At 37.5% G+C, this 24,718-nt stretch overlaps 2 protein-coding genes and 1 long non-coding RNA gene across 19 annotated transcripts; 1 reads left to right on the top strand and 2 right to left on the bottom strand.

Annotated features, from left to right (window-relative positions):
* Window positions 1-10,197: 10,197 nt before the first annotated feature.
* Window positions 10,198-13,601, top strand: LOC133710411 (L-type lectin-domain containing receptor kinase IV.1-like). The gene is made up of 2 exons (XM_062136480.1): window positions 10,198-11,533; window positions 12,479-13,601. Exons 1-2 carry the CDS (start codon window positions 10,302-10,304, stop codon window positions 13,269-13,271), a joined length of 2,025 nt encoding a protein of 674 aa, XP_061992464.1. The 5' UTR covers window positions 10,198-10,301; the 3' UTR covers window positions 13,272-13,601.
* An 8-nt stretch (window positions 13,602-13,609) lies between these two features.
* Window positions 13,610-19,428, bottom strand: LOC133710412 (uncharacterized). 17 transcript variants are annotated; one of them, XR_009846640.1, is made up of 14 exons: window positions 19,251-19,428; window positions 19,054-19,150; window positions 18,720-18,767; window positions 18,391-18,471; window positions 17,308-17,363; window positions 16,478-16,612; window positions 15,783-16,026; window positions 15,443-15,582; window positions 14,865-14,951; window positions 14,671-14,777; window positions 14,532-14,571; window positions 14,252-14,341; window positions 13,897-13,987; window positions 13,610-13,811 (listed from the first exon to the last, which is right to left on the bottom strand). It is a non-coding gene; the product is annotated as an uncharacterized LOC133710412 (long non-coding RNA). The 17 variants fall into 17 exon arrangements; XR_009846639.1 differs by lacking the exon at window positions 14,532-14,571 and having other exon boundaries at window positions 19,251-19,427; XR_009846634.1 differs by lacking the exons at window positions 14,532-14,571; window positions 14,671-14,777 and having other exon boundaries at window positions 18,707-18,767; window positions 19,251-19,427.
* A 1,588-nt stretch (window positions 19,429-21,016) lies between these two features.
* On the bottom strand, window positions 21,017-22,474 carry LOC133711355 (F-box/LRR-repeat protein At4g14103-like). Its single transcript, XM_062137489.1, has one exon. It carries the CDS (start codon window positions 22,472-22,474, stop codon window positions 21,017-21,019), a length of 1,458 nt encoding a protein of 485 aa, XP_061993473.1.
* Window positions 22,475-24,718: the final 2,244 nt, after the last annotated feature.

The raw sequence follows: 24,718 nt of genomic DNA, 5'->3' as shown, positions 1-24,718 counted from the left end.
CTACATCTGCAACAAACCGCCTGACCCAAATTTACCTTGCCTAGCTATTTTATGGGACATAAAAACAATTACAAAAGTAAGGTTGATCTCAATCATTATATAATCCAAAAAATTTTGATCTCATAAGCTTTGGAATGGTGGCTGGAAATAATTAATATGATCAAAATTTAGCAAATTTTATTTTTACATACTCTTACCCTTCTTGACATTGTAAAGCTGAGAGTGCTTGTTTCCTCTAGGTGCTCCATTACCTGTTGATCCAATCTAGGGGAAGAAATGTACATGATACTTAATAGAATCGAACTCCATCCTGCCACCTGGTGATGGATGCCTTAGATAAGTCATTGAGGAAGTATAGAGGGACTATGTCAGTCATTAATCAACTCATATAAAAAAGCAATGCTTCCAAATGTCATGAGGTATATCCAAACAAAACAAAAACTTGGGACAGTAAAAGTTTTTGTTCAAAGATGATCAACTTAGTTTGTTTACATGGTTTTCACTTTTCAGAAACGTAACTTATCAATGTGTCTTACTACCATGTCGTGCTACTAAATGCAACTCAAAGGGAACCATAAGTTTTTAACTATCAGGTTAAAGAGTCTTTTGACATTGCAGTTGACCACCAAACTTACCAAGTCTGATTTAGCATTGAATCTCCATAAGACTTTCTCTTAAGTGGGTAAAACTAAAAAAAGCTTCAGTTTAGCGGTGAGCTCGATAATGCAACCTTCAATCTCAGTGAAAGCATGAAAAAGAGATGACGGTTAGACAGAGGGGCAGAAATTCTAGAAAATTTGACTCTTGGTTCCCAAAGCAAATAACATTGAAGGTAATGAAGTTGCAGTACAACATGATGTGCAAAATATTCGCATGGGATCTTCTAGGAAAAGAATCATAGAAAGGCATCCATATGAGTTTGCTTGACTGCCTTAAAATTATGAGCAGAATCCACCACACATTTTTTTTCATATTGACAACAATACACATCCAAAACAACCTCGAAATGAAATGTCACTTCGCATATTTAATGTCTAGGCCAAACCGTATCCCAAAAAAAAAAAAAAAAAAAAAAAAAAAACATAATGCTGAAGGTTTAAAAAAACATGAAAATATCTCTTCCTTCTTGCCTTTGTCTCCGGTGAAAAACTTGTATCCACTAAAGATAAGCACATCCCATGCAGTCAAAGAGACAATTACAAACTGAATGACTTTCACCTGATGCGTTAACAATCAAATACCAGATTCATGCTCTTCCCATCCCCTTGTCCCTCCTCTCGTCTCCTCTCTTTTGCTGTGTATCGTCGGAACCCACATATTGTCTCCTCTCCTTTCCTCAAGAGTAAGCCTCACCTGCAAAATCAACATTATGCAACCACAAATAAGCACAAATCCAAAGAATCAGGCAACACACAGATAAGAAAAGGCACAGAGCAAAAGTTTTCTACATCAAATCCAAAGCATCACCAATAGTCGTACTTTCATGATGTAACAAATCTCCACATTTCCCTGGCTTTGCTTTGCATAACAGATGTCTGTCACAAAAGACAGATTTCCTTCAACTTGTTTGCTCTATGCATTTAGTAAGAAGCAAACCTCATTCGCATGCAGATCCACCAATGTTTTTAACTCTGCTTGTCTAAGAAGCGCATAATGCCCTTTTCCAAGGAGACAACCCAATAGCAGATTGTGTTAGGGAATTTAATCCCTCCGCCACGCAAGTACTAAAAATAGAGATATAAAGAAGAAATAACCAAGCCAAGAAGACAACAAGATTTAACGAGGTTCGGCCAATATCCTTGCCTACGTCCTTGGATTGTTTCACCTTCACTAATGAGAGAATTACACAAGTACAAGATTACACCGCTCAAGTTTATGCCCAACCCAAGCCCTTGTATCCAATAGGATACCCCTTGTACACCCTCTCTCAACCTAGAAGATCACTCTACCCCAAGAGCTATTCACACTCTTGAACACAACTCTCTTTGCTTCAATACACGAAGACCCATAGAGTTGCTCTTGACCTCTCCTTGCTTGCCTCCACACAAGCTTCATCTATTTATACCATTGATAGAAGTCTCTAGACTCACTTCATCAATGCTCATACATGAATTAACCACCCATCTCCCACATTAATTAACTCCCTAGGAAGACTAAAAAATGTCAAAACATGAATTTAACTATGCATTTCTTCCCAATGCATCAACTTGACCATGCATCAATTTCCATGCATAAGTTGTCACCTTGAATGCGCAAACAATTAATACCATGCATTCATGCCATGCAAAATATCTCCACCAAGGAGGGATAGGCACCAACCCAACAGATTGATCCATCAATTTTGAATTGGCTGTTGTTTTTAGCATTCTGTATCCATGTAATTGGCTTCAAGATCTCATTCTTTATAATCTAAATACCAATGAATTGATCTTTTGAGCTTCAGAGTTGCATACTCGAAAACAAAAACATGAAAAGAATAACAAAAGTGGCTAACAGAAAGAATAGTCAAAGCAAGTACAATATGAAAGCAATCTTGTACACAAAAGAAAAAGAGATGGGTTAAATACTTGTTACTCCTCAAACTTTTGCCTGAAAAACAGTTTAGTCCCTCGCCTTTCAAATTAAACTAGATAGTCCTTATTCTCTCTAATTCTCACACAACAGGTCCAAAACAAGTCTAAAATGACTATTCTACCCCCAGGATCATTTTTTTATTTTTTATTTTTAATTTCTCTCTCTTTTTTTATTTATTTTTCTGCTTTTCTCTCTCTCCCTCTCCACAGATCGATATTGTCCTCCTCAGTCCTCAATACTCTCTATAATTTCCCTCTGTCGGGTCTAGGGTTTCTAACGCCAGCTTCTACGAATACGCCTACAGCGAAGCCAGAGGTATGGCCAGCAAAGCCAAAATCGCCGCCTATAAAATCTGCTGGACTTTTGATTTTTTGATTCGGATATTCTCGCCGCCATGGACCAAGCAATTGCCGACGGAGTCCACAGAATCTCGCTCTCCGTCGGAGCCAGCGGCGGAGCTCCGTCGTACGATCGCGACTCCATCACAATCGAAGCTTTCGGTGCGGCCCAGCACGGCGTTTTGGTCTCGGCCTCTGCAGGAAACTCCGGGCCCGGCGCGTTTACCGCCACCAACATCGCTCCTTGGATTCTTACAGTCGGAGCTTCCACTCTTGACAGAGAGTTCCCAGCTGATGTCGTTTTGGGCGATGGCGGAGTCTTCAACGGCGTGTCGTTGCACTCCGGCGAGGGTCTAGTGAGGACTGAGGAGGACAATATCGATCTGTGGAGAGGGAGAGAGAGAAAAGCAGAAAAATAAATAAATAAAGTGAGAGAAATTAAAAAAAGAGAGAGAGAGAAATAAAAAAATGATCTTGGAGGTAGAATAGTCATTTTAGACATGTTTTGGACCTGTTGTGTGAGAATTAGAGAGAATAAGGACTATCCAGTTTAATTTGAAAGGCGAGGGACTAAACTGTTTTTCAGGCAAAAGTTTGAGGAGTAACAAGTATTTAACCCAAAAGAGATCAACTTTGCCATGAAAGCTAAAGAATTGCTGGTACCTAAATAAAACATTACATACGAATAAACACAATTAAACAAACAGAAAGCATAGATGGACTTATTTTGTTGGTCTTTACCATATAAGACTCGTCCTTATCAATCTAAGACTAAGACCAAGGGAGGACCCCATACTCTTTATTTGATTGAAATGGGAAGATGGCTAAATTGGTCAAATTTTCGGTCTAGTCGTCCCTGTTTTCAATTTAGCAATAAAGGATAGGGATCTAGAATACAAGGCAATGTCTTAAATTTGTCCTTGATCATTAATCATATATAGGTATCAACATTATAAAAGTCCAGTTGAAAAATGATTCATACTAGAAGAGCTAATTTGTTAACAGAAAAATGATTTGTGGCCTCAATGAAGCTTAGGATTTGTGGCCTCAATACTAGGTGTCATGTCATGTCATGTCATGTCATGTCATGTCACCTACACACATCACCTATTTGCCAAAACATGTCATGTAATTCTTGAGTAAAAATACTATTTTATATTCATGCCTATATCTGATGGTTGAAAGTGATTCTGAAGTTCTAGTTAACATGATCAAGCAGGGTGTGAATGATTTACATCCTTCTAAAACTCTTATTGACTGCTTCCAATCTTTGATTAGACAGTTTCCTCACTTTGAAGTTAGCCACATATATCGTGAGATTAATCAAGTTGCTGATGTGCTTTCTAAATCTGGAGTGGATGTTGAGATTGGAGTGCATGTTATAGAGCAACCTCCTCCACAAGTTACTTCCTTCTTGTTGGATGACTTGTGTGAATATCCTAGATATAGGACAGTAGTTCCTAGAGTGTAATTTTTCTCTTCTTTGGTGCTGGGCCGTTTGGTCCCCATTTATTCAAAAAAAAAAAACAAATTATTATCTTATCATTCCAAAATCTAATGGTTCTAAATTATTTTGGCTTTCTTCTAAAACAATATATTGTTTTGGTTTTTTTCCCTTCTTTTTTGGTTATATATATATATATATATATATATATATATATATATATTTTATCCAGAGCGATGCCTCGCTTTGAAATTTCAGAGCGAGGTTAGAGTTTAGGGTCACTTTTCGGTCTCATATCCACATCTCGACCGTTCAGTTTTATTCACACATACCAAATTACTTAATGCACACCCCAATTTTTTGAAACTTTTTTTAATACATTTTTACCCCTTTTGATAAAAATGAACGAAAAGAAAACTAAAAAAAAAAAACAAAATAATTTATCATAGCAATAATTTATCCATACTGGAAATGATCAGGGCAACTGTTACACCCCGTATTTATCAATTTAGGGGTTGCTAGAAGTTGACTTTTTATGGGTTAACAATTTGAGAAAATTTCCTTCACGTAAGTTGTAGGGGACGTTAAACCGAGTCCGTGGACATGTGGTACATTTAAATCGGAGTTCGTATGCGAAAGTTTTGAGTGATTTAAGAAATTTACTGTTCATGGTAAAAAATATATAAAGTTGGAAATTTTACTGTGGTAGGTTTCCAAATCCGGAAACCTACCTTCCTCTCTCCTCTCCCCCGATCTCTCCCTCTTTCCTCTTCGGGCGGTTTGCTTTCCCCTTCGATTTGCCGCCGTCCGGCCATCAACCGGTGGACAACCGGCCACCACGGGGTCGCCTCCTTCCCCTCAACACGCTGGTGCCCTTGGTTTTCAACAATTTGGCCGGAAAACCTCGAATCGAAGCAAGTTCCCTCTTAGGGGCAGTTTGAGTTTTTCCAGCGATTCCACCGTTTCCGGCCGTCCCCGACCACCAAATCACCATCGAAGGTTCGGTTTTTGCCCAGGATTGTTTTGCCCCTAGCCTTGAGTCACGATTTGCAGTGTGGAGGTCGAATCGACGATTTCAAATTCTAGGGTTCTTGAGTTTTTCTGGAAAAACTTCTCCAGCCGGTTTCGACTGTATCAAGGTAAAATTGTAATAAGTTGTAGTTGAGAAAATGGTTGGGCCTGTTTTGAAGTTGCTGTTGTCAAAATTTGGTGGCCATCGGAGGTGGTGGTCACCGGCGCGTGGGCCCCACGCGCTTCCACTGTGGGTGGCGCGTGGTAGCGCGTAGGGATGAGTTTTAATTAATGCTTTGGCCCAATAAATCGTACATTGGTTGTAGAATGTTTATACATGAAGTTTGATTGAAAATTTGAGGAGTTATGAATTGAATATAAATTATCGGTTGGTGATTTACGTGAATTCGATCGCCGAATTTCTTTCGAATTCACTTTAGAATTTATATATCGATGAATGAATATTATTGGAGAATTTCGGATGGATTCGATGTGAATTAAGGAGTTGGATGTTGAAGGGGGACGCTTTAAATTTCAATTTTTAATATTCGTAAAGTTAATTTCCGTCCTGTAAATATATTTTTACGAGTGCTATTCGTACAGGACGAGAGGAGTCTTCGTACGAGGAAAATACCGAGCTACGTCAGGATTGACCATATACTGTGAGTGGACTTTTATTTTCAAAGAATGATGCATGCATTTATTTATTTGTTTCCGAGATGATAATTTATTTATCGTATTACTTTCTCGTGCATATGGTTATTTTCGGAAATGGTTTTGGATATTTGATTATTTGAAGATTTTATGGCGTGCGGGGTCACGTCATTGGATTATGCTTATTTTATCTTATTTATTTTTTGAATCTGAGTTTATCTTGGCGTGTGGGACACGTCATGGGAATTCTTTTGCGAGAGTTGGGGAAGCCTTATGTATTTATGATTTTACTGTGGTTTCCGGAGTTTCTTTTGCCATACTTTGGGTGACTTATCATTGCTAGCTTTGATCTTCCGCCTTTGTGGCGAGGTGATGGGATCACCGAAGCCCTCCGCCTTTGTGGCGCTGGTTACTGTCTCTGTGACAGTAATTCTGAAGCCCAGTATCCTATCGCTACACTTAGTGGCGTAAGGGTATATTACGGGAGTAATGGGAGTACTTTAGCCTGGGAGGCTATCACCCGAGCCTGGGAGGCTCACTCGTATGGCTATTGTCTTCCCCTACTCACTTTACTATTTTTGACTAGCGGGGCTAGTTCGATTTCCGTTTAACCTGCGGGGCTGGTCCTATTTTCTTGAGTACCGGAGTTTCAATCTTTTCTTTTAGTTTGTGACTAGCGGGGCTAGTCGGTTTTTCTTGTACAGAACTTCTCTTGTTTTGTTGTCCTTAAACATTGCATGCATCGGGAGTTTTTAGAGAAATAAATGGCCGGGGAAAGTATTAAATTCCTTTTGTTAAAATTTGTTTATTTTTGTCCACTCACGCTAACGTGTTTTTCAATACTTTTCCCCTGGGCCCTTCGGTTTCAAATGCCCAGTTTACAGTATTGCTGCTCGGCGTTCAAGAGTGAGCCATAGTGACCGCATCTGCTTCCGTCATCACATTTCGTAGGTTACCTGTTTAACCTACCGTACTCTATGTTAATTTACGTTCCTAGATTTGCTCTGATTACTATGGGATTTGTGACCCAGGCTTGTAATGAATTATATTTGAGGTCTACGACCTAACTTTGTGAATTGTAGTATCCTAAATCTTGGAGTTTCTTAGACTTGAAGTACTTGATACACTATTATTATTTTTGAGTTTGGGTTGGTTGAATGATGGGAGCAGGGTGGCTCCAGAAGTATATGGTTGGATTATTAGAAGTGAAATTTGTTTTCCGCAGGTTTTTGGGTTGTCCCTTTTTAAGGGAGGTTATGCCGAAATTTTTGGTAAACCTTCTTTAAAAGTGGGTCCCGCAGGGCCACTTCAGATTTCAGGATGAAATCTAGGGCGGGTCCTGTCAGCAACCAAGATCCCACATTCATACAACTAATTTATCCATGCACTCGACAAACTTCTCATACTCTATTCAAGTTTTTTCATGGATTTGAATGGTTAAAGTAACAAATTCATATTTGAATATTAAGCTTTTGATTTTCTCTACATATTTAGGAATCCAAGTGGTTTGCGGTTTGCAAGCTTCCTGGTGATTTCAACTTTCATGCTATATTGATTGATTGAAAATCTTGGAGGTTTATTAATTGAAGGGGAAATTAATAAAAAAATTTAAAAAATCTTCTCTCACTTTGTCTCCATTGATTGTTTGCTGAGTTTCATTTGCTTGCCAGTTTCCTTTGATTTGGTTTCACTTGGGGGATTGTGGCATGGGTCATAGAAGTGAGAAATATAGTGCAAGATTGAGAGTAGTTTGATTGGGTTCGGTTTGGCAGAAGGAAGAAGATGATGGGTTTAAGGTGTGTATTAAGTACAATAAAGAGGGCATAAAAGGAAGTTTTGGGAAAAAATTTGGACAAAAAAAGTTAAGAGGTGTGTATTAAGTATATAGTAAATTTCTCATATATATAATTCGTCCAAAAAAATGTGTGTGTGTGTTTGTGAATATATATAAATAAATAAATAAATATATATATATATATACATACATACATACATACATATGTATATCACCTTTTTGAGACCCATTTTTTGATCATATATCGGCATTTCGACCGTTCAATTCTTAGGACTCCTGAATGAGAGTTTTTATTGGGACCTCCTAATCTACTTACTAGACCTCCCTCATTTTTTAATTATTAAATGACTTATATATCCTTATATAAAAAGACTATTATATTATTAAATGACTTATATATCCTTATATAAAAAGACTATTATAGACAACAAAATATTAAGAAAGTATATATTTTTGTTCTCTCTCCAAAGCTTTATAATAATAAAAACACAATTCACGTTACTTTTATTATTTATTTCCATTTTCAAATCTCATTTCTTTGTTCTTGAAAGCTTTCGAAGAAAAAAAAATTCAAAAGAAAATGTATTCAAAATTACTTGGTGAATTATACTAGAACAAAACTATGATGCAATAGGAACAAAATTAGAAAAAGGTTTTTCTCATTAGTATAACAAGATCATGAAATGAGGGATAGAGAGACATCATGTAAACTAAACCAAATAAGCCTGTGAAGCAGCATATAAGATAATGCTAAATAAAGCAATTAAATGAGCAAATTTAATTTTGTAACCTAGCCAAAACGGTAGCAACCATAAAATATGAAACATTAGGCTTGAAAACAATTATGGTAATATTTTTTTAATCAGTTACCAAGCTATGACTTTTTTTTTCCAATAATTATTTGAGTTTTTCTTGTTGGTAAACAAACAATTATGGGAGCACTGAAACTCATCTTTAATGCTCGAAACATTCCATTTGTAAGTAAGGTTAAGTTAGGTATCTGAAAGAGGTTTAGATAGCAAATTTTACTTTCTAAAAAGCAAGTAGGAGGTGTACGTAAAGAGCATGTGAGGTCAAATGAGCAAATATGGAAGTCCCAATAGAAAAACTCCTCCTGAATAGATCACTTATACAAATTTTTAGACAAATGGATGACTGTTAAGATAACAAAGTAGGTTAAATCGATGGACAAACCAAATTTGTCCGACCTAAACCATTTATGTTTACAATTGTAAATCACGCTTATGGATATCTTAATGATTATCAATTTGGCTGAAAATTTGCATAAGTGATATACTCATATAGACCTAAAAAATGAACGATCGAGATATCGATATGTGATTGAAAAATTGGTCTAACAAGCGATCATTTAAAATGACAAAAAAATGGATCATAAATATATGAAATACAGGGAGCCTTTTTAATAAGGACCACTAAAATGGAGACTAGTCGATAACTTTCTAATCAACAGTTTAGGAAACCCACTTTTCGATTACATTAAGACAAATCAACCGTTAAATGTTTTTGTATGCATCAATAGATCACTTCTGAAAATTTTCTTCCAAATTGTTAATCGTTAAAGTACCGGACTAGATCAAATCAATGGACGAACTAAATATGTCAAACATGAACCGTTCATATTCATAGTTGATTAATCAAGATTATAAATGTCTTAAAAGATTTTCAATTTGGTTGAAAAATTGCATAAATGATCTACACATAAATATCTAAACATCTAACGGTTGATTTGCAGAAATGTGATCCAAAAGTGGGTCTAACACAAAAGTCATCAGCTAGTCCTCATTTTAGTGGTCCTCAACTCCTCATTAGAAGGGCTACCATGAAATACAATTGAGAATATCACAAATGTCACTCAATTTTTACCTGGTTGATACTTTAGTCACTCGCTTTTTGAATATATCACTTTAGTCACTCAACTTTTCGTTATTCATTTTAGTCACTTTGTTATTTTTCCGTTAAATTTTTTTTTTGCCACAATATCAAGGAAATTTTCATCCACCCAGCCTTAAAAAACTGAGAAGTTTGAATTGGTTTGATTGGAAGAAGTGACTAAAGTGAAATTTTGACAAAATTACCCTCTAAAAAATGCATATTTACAAAAATATTGTCTATTTAACTGAGATTTTGACGAATGATTTAGCAGATTGACTAAAGTGATTGACAGAGTAATAATTGAGCGATTAAAGTGATATATTTGAAAATTGAGTGACTAAACTATCGAATGCGTTATAGAGTTGATATCTTAATCCAAACGGGACCATGTTATAATTTCCCGTTGCGTACGATAGCAGGAGCTGGATCGTCTATATCACATGACCTTCTGCATGAAAACAACATCTTTAACCCAATATACTCTTTCTCGGATATCGGCAAGATGCCTTGATTTTCCTTTTTTTTTGGCGGGTTTAGATCCATAAATACCTAAGAAGGAAGGTCCAGAAACTTCACAGACGCCTAGCCAGCCATGTTTGTCAAGCTTTCTGTTCTCCTAGTACTACTAGTACTTCTGGCACCAGTAGAAGCCCAAGACCTCAATTTCATCTACAATGATGGTTTCTCTGGCCGTTCTGGTCTTAATCTCAGTCTAGACGGCGTAGCAGAGATCACACCAAAAGGTCTCTTGAAGCTTACAAACGACACCAAACTGAAAAGTGGTCATGCCTTCTACCCTAACCCAGTAACCTTCAAGAACTCAGAGAACGACACCGCTTTCTCCTTCTCCACCAACTTTGTTTTTGCCATCCGATCAGAGTACACTACTCTCAGCGGCCATGGAATCGCCTTTGTCATCGCTCCGACGAGAGGCCTCCCCGGAGCTCTGCCGAGCCAGTACTTGGGCTTGTTCAACGGGTCCAACAATGGGAATTTCTCCAATCATGTTTTTGCTGTGGAGCTTGACACGATCCAGAACACGGAATTCAGTGACATCAATGAAAACCATGTTGGGATCGACATCAATGGTTTGCACTCTGTCAAAGCTGCTGCAGCTGATTATTTTGATGGTCACTTCAAGAACCTGAGTCTTATCAGTGGTAAAGAAATGAGAGTTTGGGTTGAATATGATGGTACCAAGAAGCAAATTGAAGTTACTATTGCTCCAATTGCTGTTGCAACGAAACCCCCAACTCCACTTTTGTCTTTGAAATATGACCTTTCCCCAATTCTCAACAAAACGATGTATGTTGGCTTTTCTTCTTCAACTGGTTCATTCCTCACATCCCATTATGTAGTGGGTTGGAGCTTTAGGATGAATGGCCAAGCTCAAGATCTTATAGCTTCCAAACTTCCCAAGTTGCCTAGCATTGCAGGTAAAAAGAGGTCCATGCTTTTCACCTTTGGTGTGCCTCTGATTTCAGTGAATTTGTTTTTGCTGGTGGTTTCTGGGGTGCTTTATGTCATAAGAAGGAAGAGGAAGTTTGCAGAAGTGCTTGAAGATTGGGAGCTAGAGTATGGTCCTCAGAGGTTTAAGTACAAAGAATTGTACATAGCCACCAAAGGGTTTCGGGAAAAGGAGCTTTTGGGAACTGGGGGATTTGGTAAAGTTTATAGAGGTTTATTACCCTCCTCTGAAATTGAGATTGCAGTGAAGAGGGTATCACATGAATCAAGACAGGGGATGAAGGAATTTGTAGCAGAAATTGTTAGTATTGGCAGGCTTCGTCACCGGAATTTAGTACAACTGTTGGGATATTGCAGGTATGGTCTTCAAATTTTGATAATATATTCACCAAATTTCTCTAGTTCTCTGTTTTACTCCAGTAAATTTTAGTAATTTTTTTTTCATACAACTCTCTTGATATTTATATTTCTGATGTTAAACTCTGGTGTAATAGCAATGAATTGATGTCACGACACTAATAAGTTAAATTCATCAAAAGGATTGCTGCTGTGGTAAGCTATCAATGTGGGAAATTGCCTTTTAGAAGGAGACATAAGAGAACAAAATGCAATAAAAAGATCTTTGTACCATTTAATCCATGGGAAACATCAAGTACCAATAAAACATCTTTACCTCAGAAATTTCACGGTCATCAAACAAGCTGTAAAACTGGATGCGATAGTTCTCTGTACGCAAGGCAACTAACCCATCAGTGTCATCGAAGGCAAACTTACTGCATATGCCTTCATATACGTCCGGAGAAGAAAAAGGGAGCTGAAAAAGAACAACAAAGTACTTAGAAGTTGTCATACTATTTTATCGTCAGATAAAGCTGCTAAAAGTACTTCCGAGGAATGGAACCACAAATACAGCAGCTAGCCTGCTAAACTATAAAGAAGGTAGCTTAAGTACAAGTCAACCATATGTCATATATGGCAAAATTAACATTCAACCTGGACGTCATGCCTTCTCAGATTTTACTTAATCTCTAAAATCTTCAACTTTTGGCTCAGATTTTACTTATTCTCTAAAATCTTCAACTTTTGGAGTACAAAGATTGCTTAACATGTTATCACAACCTTATTTGCATAAAGTCTGGAGTTTTCACATCTCTCATGTAGTCAAATTATATATATTTTGATATGTTTGTCTCTCAATGTGTGAATTTTGGCTGTATATTCCTCAACAGTTTAAATATTCTAAGACACAATAAGCGTTTGTATACTAATATTTCGTTTAACACGGATGTTTAATGCCTTCAGGCGAAAAGGGGAGCTGCTTTTGGTCTATGACTACATGCCTAATGGAAGCTTGGACAAATACCTCTATGATCAACCTGAGGTGACCCTTAATTGGAGCCAGAGGTTTAAAGTCATCAAAGGTGTGGCTTCCGGACTGTTCTATCTTCATGAAGAATGGGAACAGGTTGTGATTCATAGAGATGTGAAGGCCAGTAATGTGTTGCTAGATGGGGAAATGAATGGAAGGCTAGGAGATTTCGGGCTTGCAAGATTATACGACCATGGAACAGATCCTCAAACTACTCATATAGTTGGAACACTTGGGTACCTAGCCCCAGAGCACACAAGAACAGGTCGGGCCACCACGAGCACCGACGTGTTTGCTTTTGGGGCATTTTTGCTCGAAGTTGCTTGTGGAAAAAGGCCAATTATGACACAGGGTCCAGAAGATGTGATTTTGGTTGATTGGGTGTGTTCTTGTTGGAATCGTAGTGACATCCTTGAGGCAAGAGATCAGAGCTTTGGTACGGATTTCGTAGCCGAGGAAGTGGAGTTGGTGTTGAAGCTTGGGCTTTTGTGCTCTCATTCGGAGCCAGCGGCAAGGCCAAGCATGCGACAAGTCGTTCAGTACTTGGCCGGTGATGTTGCTTTGCCGGAAGTGTCACTTCTCGGGCTTTCTTCTAGTGGCTTAACGGGTGGACACCGTGAAGGTTTTGATGCCTATACTTTGTCGTATCAGTCTTCCTTAGGCAATAAGTTATCGCATCATTCATCATTTGTTGCAGAGTCGGCACTACTTTCAGGTGGTCGTTGATTCCAAGCAATTAGTATATACTAGGTAGAAAGGCCCGCACGATGCTGCGGGTCTTTTAGTAGCAGTAATAATTGGTGTCTTGTTGCAAAAAAAAAGGGAATGAGAAAACAAAGAATAGCCAAAAAGCTTTTATGAACATTGATTGTTAGATGTACAAAATGTCTGCTATTTTGGTCGATTGGTTTTCAGGCATTACAGAAAACATAGAGAATGGTCCTGACAACCAGTGCTTATATGTACACTAGCAAGATTTGCCCGCGCTTTACAGCGGATTTGATCTGTCTACATTGTATTTTTATACATAATAATAATATTATTGATTTTGTAATGTTATATGGTATAAAGGTTTTGGTTCGTACAAAAGGTTTTAACAAAGTTCAAATATTTTGTTATAATGAGGTCAGACATATTTTATGTGATGTTTTGATTACAATGAATGAACTGGTATCAAACTTGGTGTATCAGAAGTCTCGGACAGCTGCTGTATGTTGTGAGCAGGAGGGGTGAAGCTGAGAAATTAGTTGCAGGCATTATAGAATCCTGCAAAAATGGTGTTTATAGAGGATTTCAGCAATGCAAGTAGTGTTCAGAAACCAAGTAATGAATTTGTGAAGAACAGTTTTACCTGTTATTGGAATGGGGGCGTTTATAATGAGAAGCTGAAGATTGATGATGAGTAGAATAACTCCTGCCTTTGAGGAATTCCAACTGCCTTGCTGCTTATCAACAGAGCAAAGAAAGCAATAGATGATTAAAATAAGAACTACTCTACTAAAATAATAGAGCATACACTGTTGAACTTGATGCATCCACCAAATATTTCAAGACGGGACCATATATGCATGAACCATTTCAGTGATATCATCGATCATAAATGCATCTTCTAGTACTAATTAAATCTCTTCTCCCAATGATTAACTTGTCCAGAACTTAAATGATCAAAAAACTGAACAAAACTAACTAAATTCAACAAAATCTACCTGCAGCAAACTTAATGACCACAATACACTCCAAAAACCTAGGCCTCTTTCTTCTTACTGATCGGTTAATCAACTAAACTTTACTGTGGTCTGCACAATAAAGCAAATGGAAATGTCAGACGAAGAATTTAAGCTTCAGAAGAAAGCTGCATTCCACATACATAAAAAGGTATAACAGAGCCCATCTCCATTGATTTGTGAAGTTTGGTTTTAATAACTTTGTAGCCTAGATATCAAGAAATCATAAAAAATAAATAAGACAACAACAGTGAAGACTAACATGTCGTTATGGAAACCAAGTAAGAACAACTTCCTGCATTCTATATTTGAAACGACCATATGAATTAGTTTCTTTAGATAATATAATAATGACTAATTACAATTAACGCTGCAGAAGAAAACAATGGAGAAATAAGTACCAATCTAATCTGTTCTTTGGTCATATTCATACATCAGTTGGTAACTTTAAAGTATATAGTACTTGTAATGAACCTCTCACGTCATCACACACTCACAATCTTATCACCTATCAGCAGGAGAAAATATTTTACTAATGGAAACCAATGACAATTTACTAAATGATAACAAAGATGAGTGAGATTGAAAACGAAACCTGTTCTATTTGTTTTCAACCCAACCCTTTTCCCTGAGAGCCTAAAAAAATTTGGATCTTGGAACTGTTGAAAAGTTAAAACCCAGGCTGCAGAAGGAGACCAAATCGCATACATTAAGAGTTGAATCAGATAAGCTTTAGTTAACAGAAGAAAGATCAATAGCAATCCATACCAACCAAATAGCTTCACCCGCGAATAATGTATTTAAGTATAAGGTTAAACATTATGTCTGTTCATAATTAAAAAAAAAAAAAAAAACAGCCATCATGCAATTGAAGCCATCAAATCAAGTGAACCCCATTCTTATTTTGCTTTTGCTGAAAATAAAACCTCTTCTTCTTTTGCTGATTACTCTGATCATGAAAAGAAGAAAGAATGAGAAGAGGGTTCTTACCATTACATTTCTACATAGCCTACAATCAATTCCACAGTTGGAAACTCAGAACAAAAACAAAGGCAAAAACCAAAACCCAGACTCCTATTTAGAATAAAAATCAGCGAAACCAACACAAAAGAAGATTGGGACATCAACGAAAAAAAATTGGTAAAAGAGAAAAGAGAGAAAACGGATTGCTACCTGAAAACCCTCTCAGATGTTTGTCTCACGTTTCAGGGCTGTTTCGCCTCTGCTGATTTCAATTTATAGTCTGCAAGAGTTGATGTCGGTGTAGATATGTCGGTGCAGAAAGATGCTTCCAGAAAGGGAAAATGGCAGAACTGAAAATTGAGGTAGAGTTCAGATCGATCTAGAACTTGATAAAGAAGACAAAGACCAGATATTTTTCAAAGAATCTGGAAACGCGGTTTGGAAACTGACAAAAGAAACAGTAACCAGAAAAAAAAAAGTGTAATTCAAAAAGAAAAGCAAGGGCTATCAAAAAAAAAAAAAAGCAAGGGCAAAAGGGCCTTTTCAAGACCTGATGAACAGTAGTAACAGTAACCACCCAACCGGCCTTTCGTATATAGTATAATAGCATGACATTGTTTTTTAAGCACCGTTAGCATTACCAAAAAACCATAGAGATTGGTCTTTATCACAAAGAGTTACACAGCATAACAAAAAGCTTAAGATTGCGGAGCAGAAGTGGCTAGGTAAGGTCTTCTGTGTCAGATTGAACCGATGTATTTGTTCTGGTCTGATCTGATGGTTCAAAGTTGTCACTGAAATATACAGAGCACATAAAGGTTATATATAAAAGATTGGACCATTAATTAAGGGATGTCTAAATTGAATGGACAGAGTAGATAAAATGCTAAAAATAAGTGGAAAGGGAATTACAGAGTAAAAAAGAAAATTAACAGAACAATTCATGAACTTCATTTACAGCTCAGTGAAATCTGCAACAAAATTCAAAAAAAAAAAAAAAAAGGTGCAGAATCAAACTATGCTCATTCCCTTATTTCCTTCTCTTGGTCTCAGTATCTTAAGCAAAAATAGGCAGTTCTAGTATGTACAGAATGGCACAGATTAATTATCTCTAACTTGTTCAACTTGGTGTGTTCATGAACTTGTTTTAGTTCAATCTGTAATTCTGTGTATAACCCTAGAATGATGTAGACTGTTATATAAGGAAAGCAGATATGACGGAAAAGGCTTCAACTTCAACTTTACCTGAATCAGTTATTTCTCAGAAGGCTCTATAGTTCAAAGAGTGTCCAAATTGTAGGAAGCTCTAGCATTTTCTTCAAGAGCACGAACTATCACTTTCCATGAAAAAGTGAAGATGACTACTACAAACGCAAAAACCTACAAAAAGAAAATGTATCCTCCCACATCAATGAGGGGCTTTTCATCATTGTTCACACACTGTGAACATTGTAATATATCAAAGATTTGAAAGTAGTTTCAAAAATTTACAACAGGAAGTACAAAAATATAATTCATTATCTCTGCCCCCTCAAATACCATGGATTCCTCCCTCTCTGGTGAATTTATATTGTTATCGCTTTCTCATTTGTTTAATTATAATATGCAATCATATAACAAAAACAGAAGAAGAGAAATCTTAATTAAATTTGGAAACAAAAAGAAAACAATCCAAACACTGCACTAATTAACTTAAGTCCTTATACATTAAGGACAGTTGAGTCCTTAATCCAGACTAAGAGAAAAGAAGTCGTGTGACCTCATTGCATTCTGTATATAACACTCTCTCCTTTATCTCATACTGCAATTGCACTAATCTGAAAACAGCTTAGGAAATTTGGGGATTTTTCTTGAAGTTGAGGAGTTCTTCAAATGACCATTAATAGAGGATGCAAATTCTTCAAGGCAAACATGCAAATTTTGGTTACTGGAGAAGCTGGGTTCATTGGCTCTCACCTAACTCTTAACTTTAAAATACCCTAAACATTGGCTGAGATACTTTATACAGAGAGAGATTTTTCAAGATACTTGAGATATATATACATATGGAGGAAATAATGATGTAGAACATTTACCTTTGCAGCTATCAGATACATTAAACGACCAAGCTTTTACTCTATCACACAATTACCTGAAAACAAAAATGGAAGGAAATAGTGAACTTAAGTGTGAACCAGGTATGTAAATGGGGGATGATAATATCTTTTTTTTTTTTTTTATGCAAGTGGTAGTTAAAGTTGCACTCCAACGGGTGGTATTTGTGAAGCAACAATGTTGGGAACAATTCTTCAATTTATTCAAAGTTCAACGTCTACCTTCAGGGTTCAGAAAAAAAAAAATTGAAAAACAAAAAAATATGCAATTCCAGACTAATAGTCAAAAATAGTGGAGAGCAATTATAACTCTCGCTTATGGATCAACTGATAATTTAATTGGAAAACCTATATATAAGGACCACTTTTATTCACTTGAACTTGCAAATACAAAAACATATACAACTTCCACCAAATCGTTTCCTGAAAAGCAAACAAAAACAAAAGAAATCATAAAGTGCACCACACAGGCACACATGACATGCATATTAACCCCAAAAAACAGGCTTTTGCCTATGACTTGATCCATGCCATGCAACACAAAGTTAAACTAAGATCGATGCATCTAACTATAAGTCCCGCCAGTCCATACCCAGGGGCTTAAATCACACTACACTGTATCTGTTCAAAGTAAAGACCCAAACATCCTATAACACCCCAAAGCCAGAAAGTAAAATTTGCAGAATAAAAATATCAATAAAAGCATTAGGAACACGGCAATATCAAAAGAAAATAAGTTTAAGTGAATTCAATGCTAATCCCAAGTCTATGTGACAACAATGTCATTTACAAAGGAGTTGTGATAATCTGAAATGTGAGTGTCATTATTTCCATCCATTCATAACGAAATGTGTGAGCTAGGCATTTCATCGTACACCTTATGTGCAATTTTTAAACTCATGGATGAACCTCTAGCTTGTCTTAACCCTTTCAGCGGGGGCAATCATTAAGTTCAAATTCTAACATAACGCCGTGCCTAAAACCAATTTGCTATGACAACTGTATAGTGTTCAGTGATCATACCAATATTTCCCAGAGATTAACAATTAAAACAGAAACACTTACTTGTTTCTTGTTATAAACTTCCATGTTATTGTTCTATTCAACCTTTCTCTTCTCTGCCTTGGCCTGGTAGGGCGCTCTCTCCTGTATAATTTTTATCCAAAAAGCAACAATCAGAAAACTACTGGAGAATATTCCAGCAATTAACAAATTATTAACAAAAAGAAAAGCCTAAAAACCCATCACCAGTTTTACCAACCTGGTCAATACCGTAAAAGAAGATATATAACAATTAAAATCATTCAAAATTTGACTAAAAAAATCACAGCAAGGAGAAGTCGAGAGAATTGAGCATGTAGATCTGGGAAATGAGATTTACTTATAGTACTGACCGATTTGTTGTTGGATTGTTCCTTCTTGTACTTCTCTCTAAACTCCACCTATTCAAAATCGAAATAAAAGTCAGCGAAATAAATTCACACCAAAAACAGAAAAAACAAAAAAATTTCACAGATCCAAAAAATTCATGAACATGCTCGAAGGTCACTTTTTCCTCTGCTCAATCAAATGAATCCCACAACCCCATATAAGAAAGTTATTATCAAAACTCCAAAAGCAAGAGGCTGATAATATTATGGGCTCAAGCAGAGTTTATCCCATTGCTCAGTCCATTACATACTGAATCCCTAAACTATAACATCCCCAACATAATAAACAAACTAATACCCAAGCTAAACCTCATACAGCATCAGTTTCCATTTTGAATACCAAATCTATGCCAGCTAAAGAATTCTTGCGCTCCAACCAAATAAATAGTAAACAACTGCAAGACAACCATAATAAATAGAAATCAGATCAATTGAAACTCTTCTGGGTCAAAGAAAATCTGAATTCACCGCTTTGATGCCTGATGAAAACCCAACCTCGTCAGCAAACGACAACCAAAATCTCTGCGCCAAAACAGCTGAAATCGATACTGTACCTCTCTCTTTTAGGCTACTGATCGAACCCTCTCTCTCTCTTCGTGGCAACAGAACAACACGGCAGATGGCCAGAAAGAGATCCGGGGCAATCGAGATTTACTTGAGACAGGCAGGGGTAAAGTCGTCAGCACACTATTCATAAGGGGAGTTTACTGTTTAGCGCTCTCTCAGCGTTTTATTATAAAATAGTCTTCTTTAAATTGGTTTTGTGCATAGTACCGACGTTATCAAAAAGTCAAGAAAAGAGAAGGAGAGCTACTAATTAAATTAGTTTTTAGGATCCTACAGCGACTTACCTGTGGGTGCAGGGCAGGGCAGGGCGATTGACTCTCAATCCTATTCCAAGTTGATATCAGCAGGCTAATGAATTCAATCCCCTGATGGTGTGCATATCTCATTCCTGGCGTTAGAGATGTGATGAGTTCAAGTCACATTTTTCAGGGCTGCAAGTTTTCCATGGAAGTTTTGGAACTTCTCCATTTGCAATGAGGGGTCTTTAGTTTCTCATCCAGTTCGCTCTCTCAGCATTTGTGAAGCCCCGGCCTCCAGGATGAACTTTGCATGGCGTTGCAAGCACTTGAAAATTAAGCCGCTGCTTCGCATGCTAATCCTCAGGCATGTATTAGCCACACACATACGACCACCTCGGTACACTCAAGTTACCTGTTGCCAGGCCTCGATCGAAGTCATTACTCTCGTTGATGACAAAATTTATCTAAATCAAAACATTTTAGTAGCACATGACAGATGAAACATCACTTATATATACGAGACACGCCTGAAACCTGTACTACCTACCTAATTCCAGGAATATCACCATTGTACATCATGGCCTTTATGTCCAAATCCGGCAATCAACACCTTGTGATTCTCTTCGATGTAGTTTAACCAACCATCATTTGGCACAGAGGCAGCAATCTTCTTCCCATTCTCAATAAGATGCATGCACATTTTCTAATAGGACAGTTGGACCGCTTAGCCTCAATACCAATTTTCTCAATATCTATGAATTCTACTCAGCTTGCAAGCCACTCCTATTTTCCCCATGATGACAGAACACAAAGAGCTAGTCTCAACCAATTACAGCAACAGAGACCAGCTTAGGCAATGGTGGTTTGACAGTATTCCACTTCCTTGCTCTTCAAAATCCGCTTCACCAGCCTCGCAGTGCACCTTGCATTGCTTCTCCTCCTTGCAAATCCAGCATTAATAACTATGCCAGTAAAGGTTACAGATCCAGCTATGATATATACGCACTTTCAATGTCCAGTAACAAATATGTACCTTCAAATTGTTTAGACGAACTAAATAAAGAATTTCAATATAAAAATACAATGGGACAGTTTATATGAAAGTTTCTGGACAGTACAATATGTACCTTCAAATCCCATATATTCCCATTGCATATGTATATGTATGTGTGTGTCTGTTTGATTTCAACTTCTTTACTGAAGACTTCCCAAATGCACAAATGCATATGTTACAGTACAAATTCATATGTAACAGTTTAGACAAAGTCTTCTTATATGATTAGAGTTCAATTGGAGCTGGCATGGAAAACTAAATTCAATGACGAACAGATGGGAGTTATATCCCCGAGTCACACCGACAACTAAACAGGACAAATCCAAACTCCAAAAATGGAGTAAAAACTTAAAACAAACTGAATTCAAACTCTAAAGATCATTCTTTTTGAAAAAAAAAAATTATCTTCGATCTACATAGAGGATGGTACTTGAACAGTCTGAACAATCAAATGAAACTACCCCTTTATTTTCATACTTAACTTCAACCTCACAAGTGTTTGAACTCTTGTGATACTTCAAAATTTTCCTCTGGAAATTCTCTTCTGTGATATGACGAGTCTTGAAAAGAAGAGCACCACAGGTGAATATAGTCATATTCCTCAGAACTTGACCATACTTTAACAAATACTTTACCACACCTAACTGATCATCATGTCCCGTGATGTGAGTAATGGAAACAGTCTTAAGGTGGGACACCACACAAATAGGCACAATCTCTGGTGGCTTGAAGGGCTCGTATCCTTCGACATATTCTTCATGATACCATGAGCGGACATCAATATCTAAGACAAGATCTTCAAGCTTAGGTGATCGCTTGAGCAACTCCATTACATATTCCAAATAAGAGCAGCCAAAAAGAATGAGCTTCAATTGCTTCAAATTACAGAAATTAGGCAGTGAACATGCCACATAATTAGGACCTGATATATACAAATATTCAACACTGGAAACTCCTGCAAGTAAAGCAGTTGCACGGTTCAAAAGCTCTGGACTCAAATTTGCTTCTAAATCTTTGAGTTCTATGTTGGCTTTGACGAGGGGTTTTGCATTCCGCAAGACATACCTTGTCAAATCAGAGCCATAGACAAAAAGGTTTTCAAGCTTTGGGGCATTGATAGAAATCCCTTTAGCCTTTCTTTCATCATCATATACAAGAAATCTAGTCCTTAAAGTTTTCAATTCAGGTGCAGAGATCCAGATTTGGACATCTTTTTCCATAAGATGGACATCGATAGACAACTCTTCAAGTACAGGGCAGTTACAAAAAAGTTCTCCCATTGAGGAATGATCTCCATATTCTGCAGTAACTTTGGCGAACTTAAGGCTTGGAAAGTAACCGGGTTTAGTAGGAGGATAGTTGATACAATTTGAATGTAGCTTCAAAACCTCCAGAGTTTTGCACAAGAAAACTCTTCGAGGCAGGTTCAACTCTATCTTCTCTCTCCACTGATAAGGGCAAAAAGAAAGATCAAGTTCACAGACCTCATGCCTCATGGCAGTGCATATCCAGTCACGAATGCGAGAAACACCTTCCTCTCCAAGCTGAATGTGGCGTTCAATATGAAGACGAAACTTTCTGATTGTCGACGAGTTGTGTAACGAGAGTGCACCATCAACAAACTTGGCAAATTTATCAAAACTATTCCGAGTTCGATGACCGTGTTCTTTGGAATAATCTTGTTGGTCCAAGTCTAGGGTGGGGACGAAGGTCCATAAGTTGTTCCATCTTTTAGACAAAACCGTGGTTCGGACAGAATAGACCGTCGGAATATAGGATAGTATATGAACAAGAATATGGTCCGGTAATTGGCTGATCCTATCTTTAGCTCCGTCTGGACGTTTTGATTTCGAATCCATCGCCTCTCGCAGCGTTTAGGTTTTGCTACATGCAAGGCGATTCTTATAGAGTTGTGGCGGAAGGTTTCCTATTAACATTTGGTTTCCTATTAACATTTGGAACTAATGAAATTAAAGCACCCCATCGGCCCAATATGTTCTTGTCACCGAAATAGAAGCCCTAACCCTAACAGCCCAATCAAATGAAGCAATTTTTTGGAACCAACATAATACACATCCCATTTTAACATTTTGAATCACTATTTTACCTAACTTCACAACCTAAAAAAAAAAAATTGCAGCCTCCACCTCCAATCTGATCTGCTTGACCAAAATGAAGGCCACGAGGAGGCCTGCGATCTATATAGATTTACGAACATGAATTCGGTTTTGTACATTTTTAATTGTAATAAAAAAATTATAATGTCTTTAGTGTTTTAGGGAAACGATATTTGAGAGAGAATTGCTGTATATTCTCATTGATAATAGGGGACTCTTTATATAGAGGATTACAATGCATAGAATCCGAATCATACAAGGAAAGGTAATCATACATTGAATAGGAATATCTAGATCCTTCTAATTATACTCTATTACCACTAGGTTAAGTAACTTAGAGTAATAGGGGCCAGACACACAAATAAGGATTTACTTGAACACTCCCCCTTGTGTCGCCCAAACGTGGTGCTTCTCTCGTTGCCTTGCTAAAAACCTTGCCGAGTAACAAAAACTCAGTGGGACAAAAATAACCTCGGTCGAAGGGGAAAAAGAGCACAACACACCCTTCACGTTTCGAGACCATACATGTAGACACCTCCCCCTGATGTCTGCATCTCCCCCTGATGACTACGGTCATTGGAGTTCGGATAACTTCCGCAAACGATACTACTAACATGTTTCTCGAAAGTGAAATTTAGGCAATGACTTAGTGAGCAAGTTTGTCATACTGTCCTCAGATTGAACCTAGTTCACTTTGATCTTGACGAGAGTTTGTTGTTGCTAATTACCCTTGGTGTTGTCGCTTTTGATGTAGCCTTTGCTTCATTTGTTCAAAGCAAGCAACATTATCCTAAATGCTCGTAGGCTCATCTGTGGTAGACTTCAAACCACAATTGTTTCGAACATGCGTAATTATGGATCCAATCCATAAACATTCACGAACCATTTCGTGACGAGAAATAATCTCTGCATGGTTCAAAGATATAGCGACCAAGGTCTGTTCTGTAGACCTCCAAGATATCACGGTCTTTACCCATGGTGAACACTTAACCAGTTTGGGAACGACCATTGTGTGGGTCAGAGAGATACCCAATAGCAGCAAAACCTTCCAAAACACTTATGTCGTTTTGGGATGGGGATAGAGGAAGCAGGCCAGTGTTGGCGGCGTTCTTAGTGTGTGATGGGTCCGAATCTATCATCTCTCTGTAGGGATAGAACAAGCCTATATCAATCGTACATCTCAAGTACCGAAAGATATCTTTTACACCAATCCAATGGCGTCGCATTTGCGCAGAGCTATATCTAGCTAACAAGTTCATGACAAATGAGATGTCCGGTATTGTGCATTGAGCTAAGTACAATAATGAGCCTATTGTACTTAACTAGGACATTTCTGCCCCTAGCGCATCTTCGTCATCATCCTTTGAACGAAGAGGATCATTTTCAGGATCAAGACTACGGACGATCATGGGGGTGCTTGAAGGCTTGACCTTGTCAAAATGCCTAAGCATCTATCAACACGATGCTCAAGTTCCAAACCGAGACATAATCATGTTCTCCCAAAATCCTTCATCTCAAAATCGGATTTCAAGTGTTCAGCGGTTTCCCTTAACTCTTTAAGGCCTTCCAATGAAGATCATGTCCAACATGAACCGCGATAGAATCCGAAACTTGTTATAGAAACGCGCGGGCATATCCTTTCTCAATCAAGTAGTCACTTTAGTGAGCGTTTCAACCTTATTGTAAACGCGCTCCGTGGTCTAGAGCCACTTGACTTGGGTAAATGAAGTTCACCATGAACTTTCATGTATATTCCGTATCTAGATCCCCATAGAGATACGTAGTGACCACATTTGTAAGCTGCATAATCAGTTATTCGGAAACTACCAAACTGACAGGGTAGTGGAGTGCAATGACATCCATTACGAGAGAATATATCTTATCATAGTCGATTCCAGGGCGTTTTGTGAGAAGCCTTGCGCTATAAGGCGAGATTGCCATCTCTTTTTCTCATCACGCTTTCTAACGAAGACCCATTAGTCAACA

This window comes from Rosa rugosa, chromosome 5, assembly GCF_958449725.1.
Source record: "Rosa rugosa chromosome 5, drRosRugo1.1, whole genome shotgun sequence".
In the NCBI taxonomy this organism is placed as follows: domain Eukaryota; kingdom Viridiplantae; phylum Streptophyta; class Magnoliopsida; order Rosales; family Rosaceae; genus Rosa; species Rosa rugosa.
This window is presented reverse-complemented; position numbering and strand designations above follow the sequence as displayed.

Bases quoted from the DNA above. Each gene is read 5' to 3' on its own strand.
- LOC133711355 (XM_062137489.1), bottom strand. From the start codon at position 22,474: ATGGATTCGAAATCAAAACGTCCAGACGGAGCTAAAGATAGGATCAGC.
- LOC133710411 (XM_062136480.1), top strand. From the start codon at position 10,302: ATGTTTGTCAAGCTTTCTGTTCTCCTAGTACTACTAGTACTTCTGGCA. The intron at 11,534-12,478 runs GTATGGTCTTCA...TAATGCCTTCAG, and splicing joins CAACTGTTGGGATATTGCAG to GCGAAAAGGGGAGCTGCTTT.